Genomic DNA, 16,759 nt, shown 5'->3' with positions numbered 1-16,759 from the left:
ACAAATATTTCTGTATTGTGTGGTGTGTGTGTGTGTGTGTGTGTGTGTGTGTGTGTGTGTGTGTGTGTGTGTGTGTGTTTGAGCATGTGCGCATCTCTCTCTCTCCCTCTCACTGTCTTTCCATCATCTATCTATCTATCTATTTATACAACCGATTGGACAGCACAACCAGTGTGCCCATTGTAAATCCGACCATATAGCAATAGAAAAAACTCTGGCCACTAAAGTACCATTGAGCATCCAGACATTCTATTGGCATATACTGGAGGACAGCAAAATACAAAAAAAAATCTGGTATGTTCTGCAAAGCTAATGAAACAGAAACATATCTGATTTTCCTTGTATTTTTCCACCAACCCTCATAAAATCCTTGTGATGCCCCACCACTGGCCCAGTAATCAAGGCGCCTCAATTCTTACCACTGACAAAGGTGGGGAACGTACACACTGGGAGGATGATAGGGACACACACAGTATTTTCAGATGCAGCTTTCTGCATCAACTGCAATTTCACTTAAGAGTACACAGAGACCACAGTCAGTCTGGGGCTGGTTTCTTTCTCTTCCTCCAGATCCCAAAATAAGATTCCCCACTGGCACAGCTATAGAGTTGAGATCTCAGCTGAGTGACCAAACCAAGGCCTCCAGCACCTTCTCTGTCCAACCAGTGCTTCGTGTCCCTGCCCCAGTAGCGCTCACACACTCACACAAACACACACACACACAATCTTTGAGGTTTGATTTATACACACACACACACACACACACACACACACACACACACACTCAGATGCACACGTGGGAAAGGCTGGCATGGGTTTACTAGCTATGCTCCTTTCTTCTCAGTCTCTGCCACCAGTCACTCCTTATCAGCTACTTTAAGGCCCTTAACAAAGTTCTGTCTAATCTTACTGTGTAATGTTACTATCAATACAAATGGTAGTTTGACCAAGAGCAAGACTATAAGTAGTGGCCCACAGTGTCACTAAATAAGTATGCAAGTACTCTCAGAACTTAAATATTCTCAAAAATATTGGCCACAATTAATAAACAAGTTAATAATAAATAATAAAAGAGTGAGAAAATATTCAGTAAATAATCACAGTTACATCAGAGTTCAAAATCAAAGGAAATATTTAAAACAACATTGCAGGTCAGTCTCAGATAAATAAAGAAAAACATCTAAATTAAGTTCAGCTATATTCCTGACTATATCTATAAGAAATTACTGTACCCTAGTTAACTTACTTACAGAGCAAGGCAAGTGTGGTGAATGGATCTTCTAGCTGATATTGTTGGGTACAAGTCAGAATACAGGATACTCTATCTCTCTCAGAGAGTTTTTACATTAATATCTCAAATACTACTGCTGGGTTAGCTTGCGGGTGACATCATTTCTTGTCATTTGACTTTAGTCCCCAAGCTAAACCCCCCCCATTGTTAGAAACTGCCAGCATTTAGCATCTACCTGTGAAAAATACATAGCCCTCAGATTTTTGTAGATGCTGGAAGACATAAAACAGTAAAATGCTTACAAGGCAATGCAGAAGGCTCCCTAGTTTTATAAGTTATCTCCCCTTGCTGCATTGAAACCATGTTTTATTGTGCAGTTATAAAATAATTTAATTTAACATTTTTTTCTGACGTTTTGCAAGTTAACCTTCTGTGTTTCAGTTTCCACTGTTAAAATATATACATTTACAGAGTTACAATAATGTATATACATTTCTGTTCTTTTCCAGTAGGATACACTATGGATACATCTTTAAGCTCAGTACTTTACAAACCCTTTCAACACATGCTTCTGTACCAGCAGTTTGATATGCAGACAACATATAGTTCTGATACATTTTAGCACAAGCATATGAATCATGTTGATATTGACAAATGACGTGATTATTTACAAAATTCCAGCTAGCTGTGCTGGCAGAACCTCCTTTTGTCACAATCCTGACTTTTTAAAAATTAAAAAAAAATCATGGGAATGCAGATTCCATACACATGTAAAGTACATCAGTCCACAGAAGACAACATAGAAGAAAACTGAAGTGCCATTATACAAAGAAATTAAGAAAGGTATGCAGTGTCTTTATTGAAAAATGTAAAAATGTCATTGTATAAAACCAATAATCTATTCCTGTTTATGGGTATATCAGAATTTACCCATGGTAGGCTTTCTCTAATTACTCAGGCTTCAACCTGATATATCCATGCACAGTCATGGCTTATTTCTTAAATATATATATATATATATATATATATAAATACATACATACATACACACACACACACACACGCACACGCACACATACAGATACATAGAGAGAGAGAAATGCACATGTGTTGTGGGGAGAGGGGGGCATTTCGTAAGAACTGCCATTGTTGCAAAATCAACTTTGGCAAGAGCACTGCAAGTGAAATGTTCTTCTAATACTCAGATGTGATGTTAGAAAACTCTACAAAATAATGAAACCAAACTGAAAGAATTTTATCACTATCATTCACAAATCTTGTGTGTTTCAGGTACATTCTTAGACTCTGCTTTATCTTTGGCCTTTGTCACTGAATCACTTGACCCATGACCCTGGAAGTTTATGCATCACCTTAATATTTTTGCCACTGAAACACTTCTCCCAAGCCATGAGAGCTTGTACATCTATTAGTTCGGGTCACTAAATAATAACAGTTGGCATTCATAAAACATGCACATTTTAGGACACTGCTAATAGGGTGATGGCTTCAGAAGTAAGATTTCATGATAATTTCTTTTTTAACCTTCTCACTTTTTATAGTTTATGCCAAAAGTATTTTTTTTCTGTAGCATTAGTACACTTTATAAAGCATTCTTCTTTGCATTTGCATTACTGTATTAAAATGCTGCCTTTCACAGAAGAATTGCATACTTAGTGAATTAATAGCAATTGTTTAACTTGTACAGGTTTAAGAAACTAAAGCCTGAGACTGTTTTTAGATGTATCCCTGGAACAGATGGAAGCTGAGACTTTTCTTCAGTCTCTTAGTGTTCAAGGCTTGGTAAATGCTGGAACAGCAGTGGTAACACAGTGACTTGTGTGGCCATTTCTCATTTTCAATATCTATTGTTCAATCGTTTTCTTCAGATTCTGCCTTGGTTCAGATTATATTGTGCCCATTTGTCCATATGAACTCTGACACTACATCCCAAAATTATACTGCTTATGTTAAATAAAATAATAAATTGTATTGTTCGTGTTGTAAAGCTTTTTCCCATGGGCTTTCCCTATCAATGTGTCTTTGCCTCAGTACTATTAACCCAACTAATTAGACTGAATAAATAATACATGTGCTATTCAAATCAGACTTATGGGATTCAAACTATTCCTAGGTTTTCATTTTTGTGTCATAGCCATAACATGCTTTTGATTATCCCAGTGGCCATATTGTTTTTGTTCCATAGTACTAGTTAATTCTAAAGAATATAATGATTAGGGATGATATTATTTTGGAAAACTGGACGTATCCTGGAGTTTCTGTTTCCATCATATATTTATATTTTTTCTTGCAAGGCATATATTCATAGCATAAAGTTTATTATGTACATATGGAAGAGAATAGAACAGCATGCTTCTTCCAGTGACATGTGCAACTAATGAGTTCATAGCTGTATTAAATCTTATTCCCTGTAAATGTATTATGATAAATGTAATTTTAATCAAAGACCAGATTTACTGTGTAAACATTACATTCACTCTTAAGTTCAGGGGCTATTTATTCTGCAGCGACTGCATGATACAGATTTAATACAGCTGTCTAAGTCAAATAACTTGAAGTAAAGAATACATTCCATTTTTTATAATACAGTCTGCAGTATTGTGTATAAAAATTGTGATTTCATTTTCATATTTCATGAGATTGTTTTCTTTTTCCCTGGACTGTGTTATTTGAGGTCACAGAAAGTTAGGATCACTGCTTTTTGTCCACCACAGCTGTTTTTGGTTCATGTATTTAGTTTCTTTTTTTGTCATTCAGTGACTTTCTGCTTGAAAAATGGATAAAGAATGGCCTTCTAAGCATTTCAGACATGGTCATTATTGCTCTCATGCTTGCTGAAGGTTTAGTACATGCCAGATATAGTACTAAGAAATATAAAGTAAATGACTAGCAATGCAAGTGTTTTGTGTGTTGGGTAAACAGAAAGGTTAGGACACAGTTTTCCTAATTTCTCATCAAATCTCAGATGATTTGCTTTCTGGTTTGGTGCTCAAGTTACAGATGTAGTGTATATTCACATGCATCCTCTTTGCTCAAGGCTCATTCACAGCATGCCTTTCCTGCTTCCATTAAAGTATCATCCCATTCCAGTACTGTATTAAAGGACAAATTATATTTAGATATATATGTCTTCAGTGACCATACATATACAGATGTGTGTGTTTGTATGATTTTTTTTCAAGTGACCTCTTCTTTTGTTACCCCATGAGTATTTAAAGGCAGCTATATGTCTGCTGTTCTTTTTTTGTTTGTTTTTTTGCAAAGCTTTAAAAAAATTATGAAATTTGACTTAACTGGATCTTTTTCTCTCTGCATAATGTTAAGACTCTCTCATTAAGAAAAAGGATTTTTAATGGCAAAGCAAAAAACTGTTATGAGATTTTTAAATAATGCTTTGCATTTATGATATGTTCGTGTACATTTGGAGTATGTAATCAGATGTGCTCAAATGGATCTTTCCTTTATTGAAATAATGCATATTTTTTTAATGAATAGCATATATTTGCCAAGACAGGAGAGTTGACGGTGCTGAAAGGATGGTCTCTTTAACATGATGATCAAGAAAAAGTTCACTTTAGGTACAGTTTTGTGAAAAGTAGAATGCTAGCGGTAGTTATATATAGTTTTGGTGGCTAATAGCCATCACAAACATAGCCATAATAAACTGTAGTACTTATGAGGTGGCCACATAGTTCATTATTCCTGATTCGGTTTCCTGTATACCTGAACATATAGATCTATACATAACATCAAAGATAACAAGTAGAGTATATCCCCAAAAGTCATAGCAGTGTTATTAGCTGATGTCTGAAGTGTACCATGGAGCCCAAAAAGGTCAATTCTAAACCTGTAGTAAAATGCACCAAGGCAAATGAACTCTAAAAATGATCGAAGAAGAACTAAATAGGACATTGATCATAGTAATCTCAGTGCACATTCAATGGGGCACTTTATTATTCTGCGTTATAATGATGCACGTGTCAGATAAGGTACAACGGGTCTATTTTACTTCACTGAAATCCCATTTCACTGAAATTCATTTCACCGAGACCAACTCACCTAAAGTTCATAACACTGGAAAGTTCATTTTATTGAATCTCATGTCACTGACAGCTTACAGTGCTACATTACACAAGAGTAAATGGGAAACCAAAGACAAACAAACTCACAAAACTAAAGCCTACCTCCCTCTACAACTTAAAAACTACTTATTTATCCTCTTAACAGAAACCAGCCAATATAAAACCAAACTAACTGGGGGGCTGTGGCCCCCACACCCCCCAAATATATATACTAACTCCAGATCGCACTACAGTGGGAATGAGGGCATATACCCTTTACTTGCTTCACAGTACTCTGCAGACTGCCACATCAAGTCTATAGCTTACAATTCAGTGAAATGAATTTTCAGTGATTTGAACTTTAGGTGATTTGGTCTCAGTGAAATGGGTTTTCAGTGAGGTGAAGTAGACCCAGTACAACCCATGTAGTAGAAGTGTATTAACACTGTGTTGGGAAACATGTTGACACAGCAGTATGTTTTATGGCTAGATATGATGAGTCATGTGACGAATGTTTATCTGATGGCCAGTGCTCAATGGCGGTTGTACCAGTGCTTCTTCCTGAGCGCGTATCAGTAGGTGCAGACAACAACACTAGCCAAACTATTTCTCATTCATGATCTGGACTGCGTCTTTGAGAACTAGCACATCATGCTTAGTTAGTTAGGGACTTTCTGAACTTCAGAGTCTGACAAAGGTTCAGTCACAGGGGAAGAGGAACATGGGGGCTTAGAAAAGCAAGTGCCCAACTCACTTCAAAATGTTGTCCTTTCAGCATTTCAGCATGTCAGTTAATAAAACTGGTATGTTTTGAAGAGAGAGTGATTGCACCTTATTAGATCCAACACAAGTAGATATCCAGAATCTAGTCACATACTTAGATTTAGCTGAAAAGGAATAAATGGTATACATTGTTGTGGGGGAGATGCAATTAGTTCTGGGATTCCTTGGTCCACTTTCATGCATTCAGCCAGATTTATAGCTTCTGTAACAGGAAGACATACAATTTAACAGATGAAGCCATGACATATTTATGCAGAAATCACAGCACAGACGTTTTGAGTGCCAAAAGGCAGTTGTGCACCGCATTATTTGTATATTTTCCAGCATGGCAGCTTATAAATACATTTCTTTCCAGAGTTGCTGTTGTAATATGTTTTTCCTCCATTTTAATGTCATTAATTAATTTAACTTATTGCACCTTTTTACCTGCCTAGTGTAACTGTGCAGTAAGCTACCCTTTATCAGAGGAGGCCCATTCTGAAAAGTACCATAAAAATTCCAATACTACATAAAGAAGATCGTAAACAGAGGTAAATAAGTAATCAACAAGTATGCAAAATTTAAAGAGTATCATTAATTAATAGCAGCAACACATATTGACCTGCAACGCTTTTTTCAGGGAGAAAAGCACCGGAAAATAATACATAAAAAGCATATTAAACAGAAGTATACAAGTAATCAACAGATGTATCCATGTAATCAGGAAAATGACAACATTTAAACAGAATAACATTAATTAATAGCATTATCATGCAAAGAGTTATGAAATATATTTGGCAATTAGCTTGATAGAAGAAGAGAAAATGAGAAAATGGGAGAGTAGTATTAAAAGGTGTGAGATAATGTTTTAGGATAAGTAGAAAGAAGAGGGAGAGGCAGAAGACAAGGAGGAGATTTTGGACCAATGTCTATGGAAATAGTGCTTGAAAAGAAAAAAAATAAAGTGCAAGACATTTATCATCCAGGAGTTCTGCATGTACAGTCAGGTATAGTTTAGATAGTATCTTGTTTGTGCTTAAGAGAGTCAGTGCTTACTGTGTTTCTTAGAGACAGAGGAAGGGATTTCCAAATTTTGGCCAGGAAGATGAAGTTCAAAGAATCTTCACCTGAGCTGTTAACTTTTTGTAAGTGAATCTCTACTGTCTACTCTGGTTGGAATTTGGAGAATATTTTTCAAACTAGGGCATTTGTCTGGCTGATAGACAAGTTTATGAGAAGTGACTTGTTGGGAGAGTTTAAGGTAATGCCTTAGCTCTAACCACTGAAGTTTTTTTTTTGTAAGGACAGCCAATGATGTGTCCTATAATGACGACTGGAGACAAATTTTGCCACCTTATTATAGCACTGTTCCAAGAGTGAGAGTTGAGTGGACTGTAGGTTAATCAAGATGGGTGCAGCCTAAAGCTGTATAAGGATGAGAAAGGATTGTACAGTATTTTTTCTGGCATTATCAGTGAGATATGGTTTGACTCCATAGAGACCGCCTAGCATTCGGTGGGTGCTTTTTACTGCTTCTTTTATGTGATGATCACATTTTAATCTTTCATCAATAGTGATTCTTAGAAGTTTATTTTGATTTACTAGTTCTATGTTGGTGCTATTAGCAGAAGTGGTACTAAAGATATTTTTCTAGTAAGATGAATGCTTTGGGGTAAATAGGAACAGTTTTGACTTTTTTAGGGATAACGACCAACTGTTTATCAGAGAGTCAGGTCTCTATGGTGCTGAAAGACTCTTGGGTGAGTTGTTTTAATTTATCTACATTTTTTGTAGAAAAGATGATTCTAGAATCATCTGAGTGCTGTATGATAGTGGCCTGTCTAGAAGATATGTGGAGATCATTAATGAATTTATTGAACAGATGACCTAAAATGTATCCTTGAGGGACACCCACTGTAATGGGAAGTAAAGAGGAGATACCATTTTGCCATTTTACTGGCTGTTGCCGATTTGAGATGTAGCCAGAGAACCAAGATAGTGAAGTTTCCTGTATTCCTAGGCAAATTAGTTCTTGAAGCAGTTTCTAGTGGGGTACCTTGTTGAAAGCATTTGAAAAATCTAGGAAAAGTGCTGAGTCTAAATTCCCAGAGTTTCAATATTGGTTAATAGATGTTATAAAATTAATGAGAACTGTGCATGCACTATGCAAAAGGCAGAAACCATGCTATAGGGGAAAGGATTCAGTTGCCTGTGAGAAAGCTGAGCTGATACTAGATATACGTCTACAGAATTTTTGAGAGTAGAGACAGAATGGCTGTAGGCCTGAAGTTTGTTAGCTCATTTGAGTTTCCTCATTTCTGCAGAGGAAGAATGTAGCACCTTTTCCGTAGGGTTGTGACATAGCTTTCAGTGATGGAGCAGTTGATTAGGATCGACATAAGAAAAGCTAGGACATCAGCAGCAATTATTAACTATCAAATGATATGTCATCAGGGCAAGGGTGGTAGGTTTTAAAGGTAACAGTAGTGTTTTGATTGTAGAAATTGAGTCTGGTTTGAATGAAGGTGTTTTGGGGGTTAACAAGGAAGGAGAGGAACTTGTGTCTACCAGTGCTGAGAGTTTAATAAGAGGGGTTACTGTTTGGATGAAGTGGGTATTGAATTTGCTTTCTATGCTGTTAGTATGGCTCGATGAAGCAGGTGTGGGTTGTGTTGGTGTACCGGATTATCAATTGCAGTTCAAAAAGCTTTGACATTGTTATAATTTGCTGCTTATATATTAATTTAGTGTTTTTTATCAGTTTTGATTTGATTTTAGTTGAGTTTCCAAGACATTTATAGTACTGATGGGCAGCAATGGTTTTAACTTGCTCCAGTTTTTCCAGGCTACATCTCTTTCTTTCATAAGCAATTTAGTACTTTTTGAAAGCCAGGGTGCTGGACTCAGTTGGATTCTTTTAGTTCTTGTTGAGACTAGTTCATTTAGTATGTTAAAGAAAATTGAGATGAACAGAGCTGCAGCTTCTTCAAGTGGAAGCGTTTGAACAGCTCACGTGATGACCGAGTCTAGTGCTGCAATGAAGTGGTCATTGCGTAAGAAGCAAAAGTTACAAGCAAGGTTATGAAGATGGGTAGGTGATCATTTAAGGTGTCAGGTAAGGCTCTTGTTAACAGAATTTTATTTGGAGCATTAGAGAGATGATCCAAGGTAGAGACTTTACCAGAGTTTGTATTGTATCTTGTTGGAGAATAGATGAAATAAGCTGAGTGAAACCAAACTGATTAATGACATTACAGGGACTATTAATGTAATTTGTTTGCCAATCAATATTCAGGTCTCATAAAATTGCCTTGAGTGAGATGTTGCTTGATACAACCTGGTGCCTAAGACAAAAGTTCTTCAGCTGTAACTATGTTATTTCCTGGGGGAAAGTAAGCTGTAATGTAAAGACTTTTGTGAATATTAATTTGCAGGGACGCTATAATTATTTCTGCATTGAAGAGTGAGGGTTTGCTTATATGAGACTTAGAGATGGATCTTGCAGACAATGGCACTTTACCACTTTTTTATGGGTTTTGTTAAGTCTTAAGGTGTTTTATCTGATGTGATAAGATTTCTTTATGTTTTATTTCTTGTTTGACAAGTTTCTGTAGCTGCTAGTATATCTGGAAAGTGGCAGGCTACCTGGCATGTACATCAGTAAGTTTGTTTCTTATACTTCCAAGGTCAGTTGTGTAAAGGTACCGCTTAGAGGGATGACTGTTTTGGGATGTGGCAGATTTTGTTGTTATTTTGTTCAGTTGTTGGAGGGTCTGGGATAAGATAGATGTCATCACATATTTTTAAGTGAAAGGTCAGCAGGGTGTGTGTGTAATAAGGGTGTTTGAATGTTGACCTTGGTCAAGGGGAAGGCTTGCTAATTGTGTTATTGTGGGTGTAATACTTTATTTTAAAGAGGTGGGCATTAGCAGGCCTTACTGACTCTGTTGTTGTGGGTGTAATACTTTATTTTAAAGAGATAGACATTAGCAGAGGATAAGACACTAGGGGAGATTAACAGCTGGATATTGTATAGTGTTTGGGAGACGACTGGGGTGGGTGTGGAGAGCTGTATATAAAGGTAGGGTTTGGTAATATATAAGGGAGGCAGAAGTTGTGAGGGCTAATAATACAATTGTGTGGAATAGTAACATTGCAGATGTGGAGTAATTAAGAATGAAACTGAAGGAAATGAGAGAGGAGGAGAAATGACTGTGCAGAGTAAAAATATATATGTTAAAAGTAGAGAATTTTTTAAAAGGGGTGATATGAAGGTAAAATGAAAAAAAATAGGGGTGCATTGAGGGTAGAACTGGGTGAGTGATTAAAATTAAAAGTAGGAGAGTCTTTTGGAATGAAATTGGAGAGTAGGAGAGGAAACAGAAAGAAGCTTAGCTTAAGGTCTGGTTGGTTAGAGTATTAGAGCTGTGAAGAAAATGAGACTGGAAATTAACTATATGTGTGTGCATATAAGAGGGGCTTGTGAGGTTAGTGGAGACCAGGTTCTATAAATGTAATGCAATGGGGGTGGTTGAGGAATGGGGGTAGGATGAGAAACAAAATAAAACTGTATAATGACATGTAACTGGATGGCAGTGGAAAGAAAGAAAATTTTACAGGCTTTACTATAGGTATACGTTTCATTATGTTTGAACCCCTTAAATTGCCTATTTCTCACAGACCTTATGCGCAGCTTTTTTTTTGTTTGGTTTTTTTTTTCAGCTAGCCATAATGTGGCTTACTTTTTGACTGGGATTGCAATACTACAAACATTGACTAAGCTTGAATGAGAATTTAGGATTTTAAATGCACTACAATCTGTTTTTCTTGTTTCTTCTAGAGGTTGCCATGGGTTTGCTGATTAACTGATTCTCCTAGTTATAATAGGATAAATGCTTGACATGCAGTGAGGTCATTATGCTTGGTACATTAGTCTTCAGATGTAAAGAAAAAGCATCATTCTACGTTAGCTTTATTGCCAGCTAAGAAGACTGCCTGAACATTGTATTGGCAGCAGCACATCTGCTGTGTTTTAGTGGCTCGGCTTCATTAAGCTGAACATCAAGTGCTCAAGTTTCACCAACTCGATACTGATTGCTTGAGTCTCAATATTTTCAACATTGGTGGTGAGTTTTAAATTTTTTTTTTTTCTATGCAGGAAGGCAAAACTCTGCACTCTGATGTGGAGGTTCTGTCCCATACTACTGAACTACAAATATGCTGCCTCTCAGGTTGCATAAACAAGGAGAACATAAATTTGCAAACACAGTCTATGTATTTGAGTGTGTTGAATGAAATATGTAGATGAGTCTTCAGTTATGAACAGGTGAGTTATGACCAGCTGAACAAGTAGCAAGTGAAATATGACCAATTTTGGTCTCTCAGAGTAATTACAGCACAGAATGCTTGAGCATTATTTATGTGATACTGGACCCACCATATTTTAACCTCTTGGTGGAAAAGCAAGTAGGGATAGTGCCATGTCACTAAAGACTGGTTGGAGAAATGTTAATGTAGTGCTAGTGAGAATCCAGTCCAGCAGAAAATGATTAGAAGTGTGGGTTAGGTCTGGTCACGGAGGAAGAGCTCATTTAAGTATGGTTCCAGTTGACTAATGCTACAGGTATTCCAGATTACACTGAAGCTGTCACCTTTCACTGAGTTAAGTTTAGTCATAGAGGGTACTGCATTGTCAAACTCATTGGGAAAAGCATCTGAAAATGATGTTGATGGCTTTAGAGGACAACAGTGGGTAACCTGAAGTGTCCACCCATGGTATAATGGCAGATGAGGTAATTGGGCTTTAGTGATTTTTTGTCAGATCAAACAGCAACTAAAAAGTCAAAATGCATTTGAATACTTGCAGCACAACACTGACAGCAATTCTGACTTTGAGCCTCTGACTTTAAAGCTCAATAAAGTGTAACACTTGATGCAGGAAAAAGCTATTTGATTTCACCATGATTAAGGAATAACAGCGATTTATTGACTGTGCTTATGGAATGTTGCCATTATTAAAGGCTGTGACTGAAATGCCTTTCACTGCATATGAGAGTAGGCAGAGACAGACAATGCTTCCCTCCGTGTTCTTGAATAAGAAAAGAAAAGGGATAAATGTGGAATCATTTTTCTAGTTTTAGATACTTTTGCTGACCAGTGCATAAGCTTTGTTACTGACAATGTAGACATTTAGATTTACTGTTTCTATGTAGGGCAAATTGGAATCACCTGGATTAGATGCCCGTGATAATATATCTGTCTGTGCAATAATCCATAATAGGTACATCAGTCACAGACAACATTTTGCAAAGCTGGTATGGTAGACAGCTGTTAGTGTTTGGACCATAACACTGCATAGTGATATCACAGGTAAAAGTATAAAAATGGAAATGTTTGAGTGGGTGTGTCACATGGTAGGGAAGTTTGGGCCATTTTCCCGATTCCAGCTGGAAATACTGTAGAGCATATTATTGGGTTAAGTCAAGACTAAGAAGCAGCCTTGCATAAGCCGCTAGCAATATTCCACTGATAAGCAGTAAGATTAGCACATTCACTAGTAAAAGTCAGCAAAGCTCTGTAGTGATGGCTCTGTTTAATATGTGTGTGTGTATCTGTGTGTGTGTGTGTGTGTGTGTGTGTGTGTGTGTGTATATATATATATATATATATATATATATATATATATATATATATATCTCTGTGTATACATATATTCATATATACATTTATATATGTGTGTGTATATATATGGGGTCTACTTCACCCTGTCGAAGGACGACAATATTGAAGCTGATATTGTCGGCAACAAAATGCTGAAAGCAAAAGTCATCGCACGTGTAAATGGAAATCTCCGTAAGGGGAGATTTCTGTTTACAGCAATGTAGTGCGATCTCGGAGTTGGTATATTTAAGTAACGAGGGGTGTGGGGGGTGCATAGAGCAATTTGTGTTGTGTTCGGGTGTGTTTTTTTTTTGTGTGTGTTCGATCTTTGGGGGTTTCGACATTTTCGTGTCGATTATTATGCTGTCGACAGTTGAGTTTTCGACAGCATAATATAAACGCATATATATGTGTATGTCTTCCAAATATTTAGATTTAATACTGGCACACTTTAGGAAACTAACAATCCCACTTCTTCATTAAAATATTAGATTTCTTAATATTCCCATACAAGTAACTGTAGGGATCTTGTTAAATAACAATCACACTGCAATGAATCAGTCGTCGTACAAATGGCTCAGATGTTTTGCTGTTTTAATCATTACTGTTGCTGTCATGAGCATAGAGTAGTCAATAAACTTCAGTTATAACAAAATGTGGGGTCTTAGGCTTATCATTTGAAATGTTATGGGCTTTCCAAGTTGCCATTTATTGCAAATCTGAGTAAAGCTATTATTCAACATTTTGTTTGCACAGTTTTGAAAGTGCAAGCTGGTTCCTTAATATCCTCACTGTGTTTGTTTGTTGCACAAAGAATTCAGAGAAACTTGTTGTACTTTGTCAGAAATACTAAAGTCAGTGACAGTTTTCCAAATGACAAAGTTATATGACACAGCTGCTTTGAGCCTTTCACCATACAATGTTATTCTAGTAGAGGCTGCATGCAGAATGTTGCATAAGGCTTTTGGGAAACCAGACAGGCTGTCCAGTATGCCTTCTGAGACACCTAGGTAGGGATGGGCATGGGTAGAACCATATAAAGGGACAGCTGAATTTAGTTGCAACTTCCCAAAATTAAAAGTATATTAATCTGTGTCACAGATTTAGTTCATCTGATATGATATTGTAATCATTACAGAATCATTTATATTTTCCAACTCTCCAGCTGTACATATTCCTTAGCAATATTAGCTACTGTGCATAAAGCTTTAATAACAAATATGCTTCAAGGCAAAAAAAAAATATTTCACCTTCCTCAGGCTGAACTTCAGTCTTTGCTATATACTGTTTTCCACACACAATCTTCTACAATACTAAAAGCTCTTGTGCATGTTTGTTGTCATTCTAAGTTAGGCCTTTGCTTAGAACAAATACATTAATGGTTGCATTTGTACATAAAACTAAATTATACAATGACCCCCCCCCCCATTAATATTCCAAAATGTGCCGCTGATTGGCCAGCGTGCCCATTGTAAGAAAAAGTCCGGTCTCCCAAACTTTTTTCTATTGGTATAAAGTGTCCAAAACTTTTTTTTTAATAAAAAAGAAAAAAAACAAAGCAATGGAGACTTTCTTTTCTCCGTTGCTTCCGTTTCAAAGCATTGATGTACTGGGTATGCATGGGAATGCAAGTCCCATACGCATGCGCAGTACATCAATGCAAGGAAGCAGTATACTACCACCGGCGGAAGAACCGTAATGCACCATTATACAAAGACATTATTTAAGAAAAGTAAGTATTTTTTTTCTTAAATAATGTCATTGTATAAATAGCAATAACGGACTTCGTGGTTGTGGTATATTGAAGATTTACCCACGGTTGGCTTTATTTAATCACTCGGGCTTTGCCCTCGTGATTAAACCACACCAACCATGAGTAAATCTTCAATATACTATACCACGTTGTCAGTTATTGCTTAATTAACTACCAATTATTTATAATGGTACTGTGATCTGTTTTTGCATTGTGTGCAGCAATATATTTTTATTGTAGCTTTAATATCATTCTCTATAGTTTTTGGCTCAAAATGAGACTGCAAAGGGTTCTACAGTCCAGTCTGCCAAGCTCATTAATGAATCTAAATAAAATAAATAAATAGCTATTTATGTTTGGAATGGTGTATTAAGTCTGACATGATTTTTAAGGCCTAATTATGAGAAGTCATAATAAAACTTCCTGTGGGGCTAGCAGTCAAATCAAACTTGTAAAAATATGCATGCAATCATCCTGCTGGTGAAACCATTGAAAATAATTTTATGGGGGCTTAACTTTGCTCCCTGTACCTCTTTAGTTATATGTGCTAACTCAGGCTTCCTATTAAAATATTGGCAGTCAAAATTCCAGGTGCCATCACGATGAAGAAAAAGACTGAAAACACAGGAGAAGAGTGAATCTCAAAAAATCGCTCTTCTCCTTTAAACTTCTTTTTGCAAGGGGTGGCAAGCCACCCCCTGCACTATCATGTTGGCGGGGGGGGGGGGGGGTGCAAGATCTCCAACTCCCCAAACGTATATGTACCAACTCTGAGACTGCCATACCTTGGAGAAAGGGGAATATTTTGAGAAATAGCATCTTGGACTTAACATATATAAGATGGATCTTTCAGCCATTTAGTCTCTGTATTTCAGGACTTACTCTAGCAGGTCCTGACATTTCAAATAGTTGCCACTAACTTCACTACTGCACCAGTACTGGGAATAGCAGAAAACGCCTAGTAATGTGGGAAACTTAGCCTGTATGTATGTATTGTCATAGTAGAGCCAATCAACAAGTTACATCATTCCAGGAGATTTTACTTTGATGAGTTTGAGTCATAGAATGACTGACTTCAAGAACTCATAGGTCCCTGTTGTTTTATAATGGTAGTATTTTGAACCAGACAATTATTATTGAATTATATATAGTTTCTTTTAAGTGTTTTCAAGAAATCCTAGTTCCCACATCCTTAATTTATTGTTTATATTATTTATTTTATCTGTTGACTGGGAAGTCCAGATTGCAAAACTCATACACAGTGGAGGCCGAAGGAGAAATGCTTCAAGCCGTTAACGCACATTAGGAAAAAGAAAGCATCATTTGCAGTAACAGCATTAACTATAAATGTAAAGATATAGATGTTTAAATGTAGTACAGCTACATTAATTGCATAAGGCAACAAAATCACTCGGCACGTGATATGTCTTCATAAATTATTACTGCTGGGGCATAGCTTCAGGATAAGTGACTGGTTAAAATAACTATGGTAATGCTAAACTGTCTCCTTTTCTGCTTTTTTCTTGTAGTTTAATTGGTAGTAGAATAAGAAGGCCATCATGCTCACAAATATATACATTAATACATGAAGTGCCGTAATCAAGTAATAAAATGTGAAAATGCTGGCAGTTTAAATAAAAGGTAGTGTAAGTAAAGTAGGGGGGTCAAAGGGTAGTGAAAGCATTTGAAAGTGAGCAGAATGCACAGTATTGAGTGATGTAAGGAGAAAGAGAGTGTGCAATATGAGATGTGCATGTAGGAAGAGAACGTAGAACGCAGGAGAAGAAATAGAAATTATTTAAGAGGTCATTGAGAGATCTATGAAAAAGATCTAGGAAAAGTAGAACAAGACAATGAGGGGAAGAAAAGAAAGAGACGATGGATGAATAACACAGTGACATGTGACTGCTGTTCAATAAACAGACAGTTTAACTTACTTCATGTCTAGAGGCACATTTACTGCTCAGATGACATGTTAGTGCAGTTTAAGTTATGTAGTCTGCAGTCCATCACATAGTCAGTTATATAGTATGTTTGCAGACTGCATTCCAATTTCCTGGCTTGGCAGCCTGCAGAAAAACTGTGTTTGTAAGGGATGTGCCTTAGCTGGTAGGTACTTTTTGAGGACTCTAGTTAGAGAAAATGTTCTAAGATCAGCTAAATTAATTTTGGATTATTTCTTAATTTTCACATCTGAGTTGTTTTTAAGAGTCATAGTGGAATGTGTGATGGTGAGATCAGCAGAAAAAAATGAACTGTTCTGTTATAATCCCT

General features: G+C 36.6%; 1 protein-coding gene across 1 annotated transcript in view; it reads left to right on the top strand.

Annotated features, from left to right (window-relative positions):
* The window catches only part of RALGPS1 (Ral GEF with PH domain and SH3 binding motif 1), a 3,844,659-nt gene that overhangs the window by 2,304,349 nt on the left and 1,523,551 nt on the right, over nucleotides 1-16,759 (top strand). Inside the window, exon 12 of the mRNA XM_044058136.1 lies at nucleotides 13,547-13,742. Within this exon, the coding sequence (XP_043914071.1) occupies nucleotides 13,547-13,742 (196 nt within the window). The remainder of the gene's footprint in view (nucleotides 1-13,546; nucleotides 13,743-16,759) is intronic.

This window comes from Protopterus annectens, chromosome 16.part0 (genome assembly GCF_019279795.1).
Source record: "Protopterus annectens isolate FY-2018-M chromosome 16.part0, PAN1.0, whole genome shotgun sequence".
NCBI lineage: Eukaryota > Metazoa > Chordata > Ceratodontiformes > Protopteridae > Protopterus > Protopterus annectens.
Note: the sequence above shows the minus strand (reverse complement) of the source record. Positions and strands in the feature narration are given on the sequence as shown.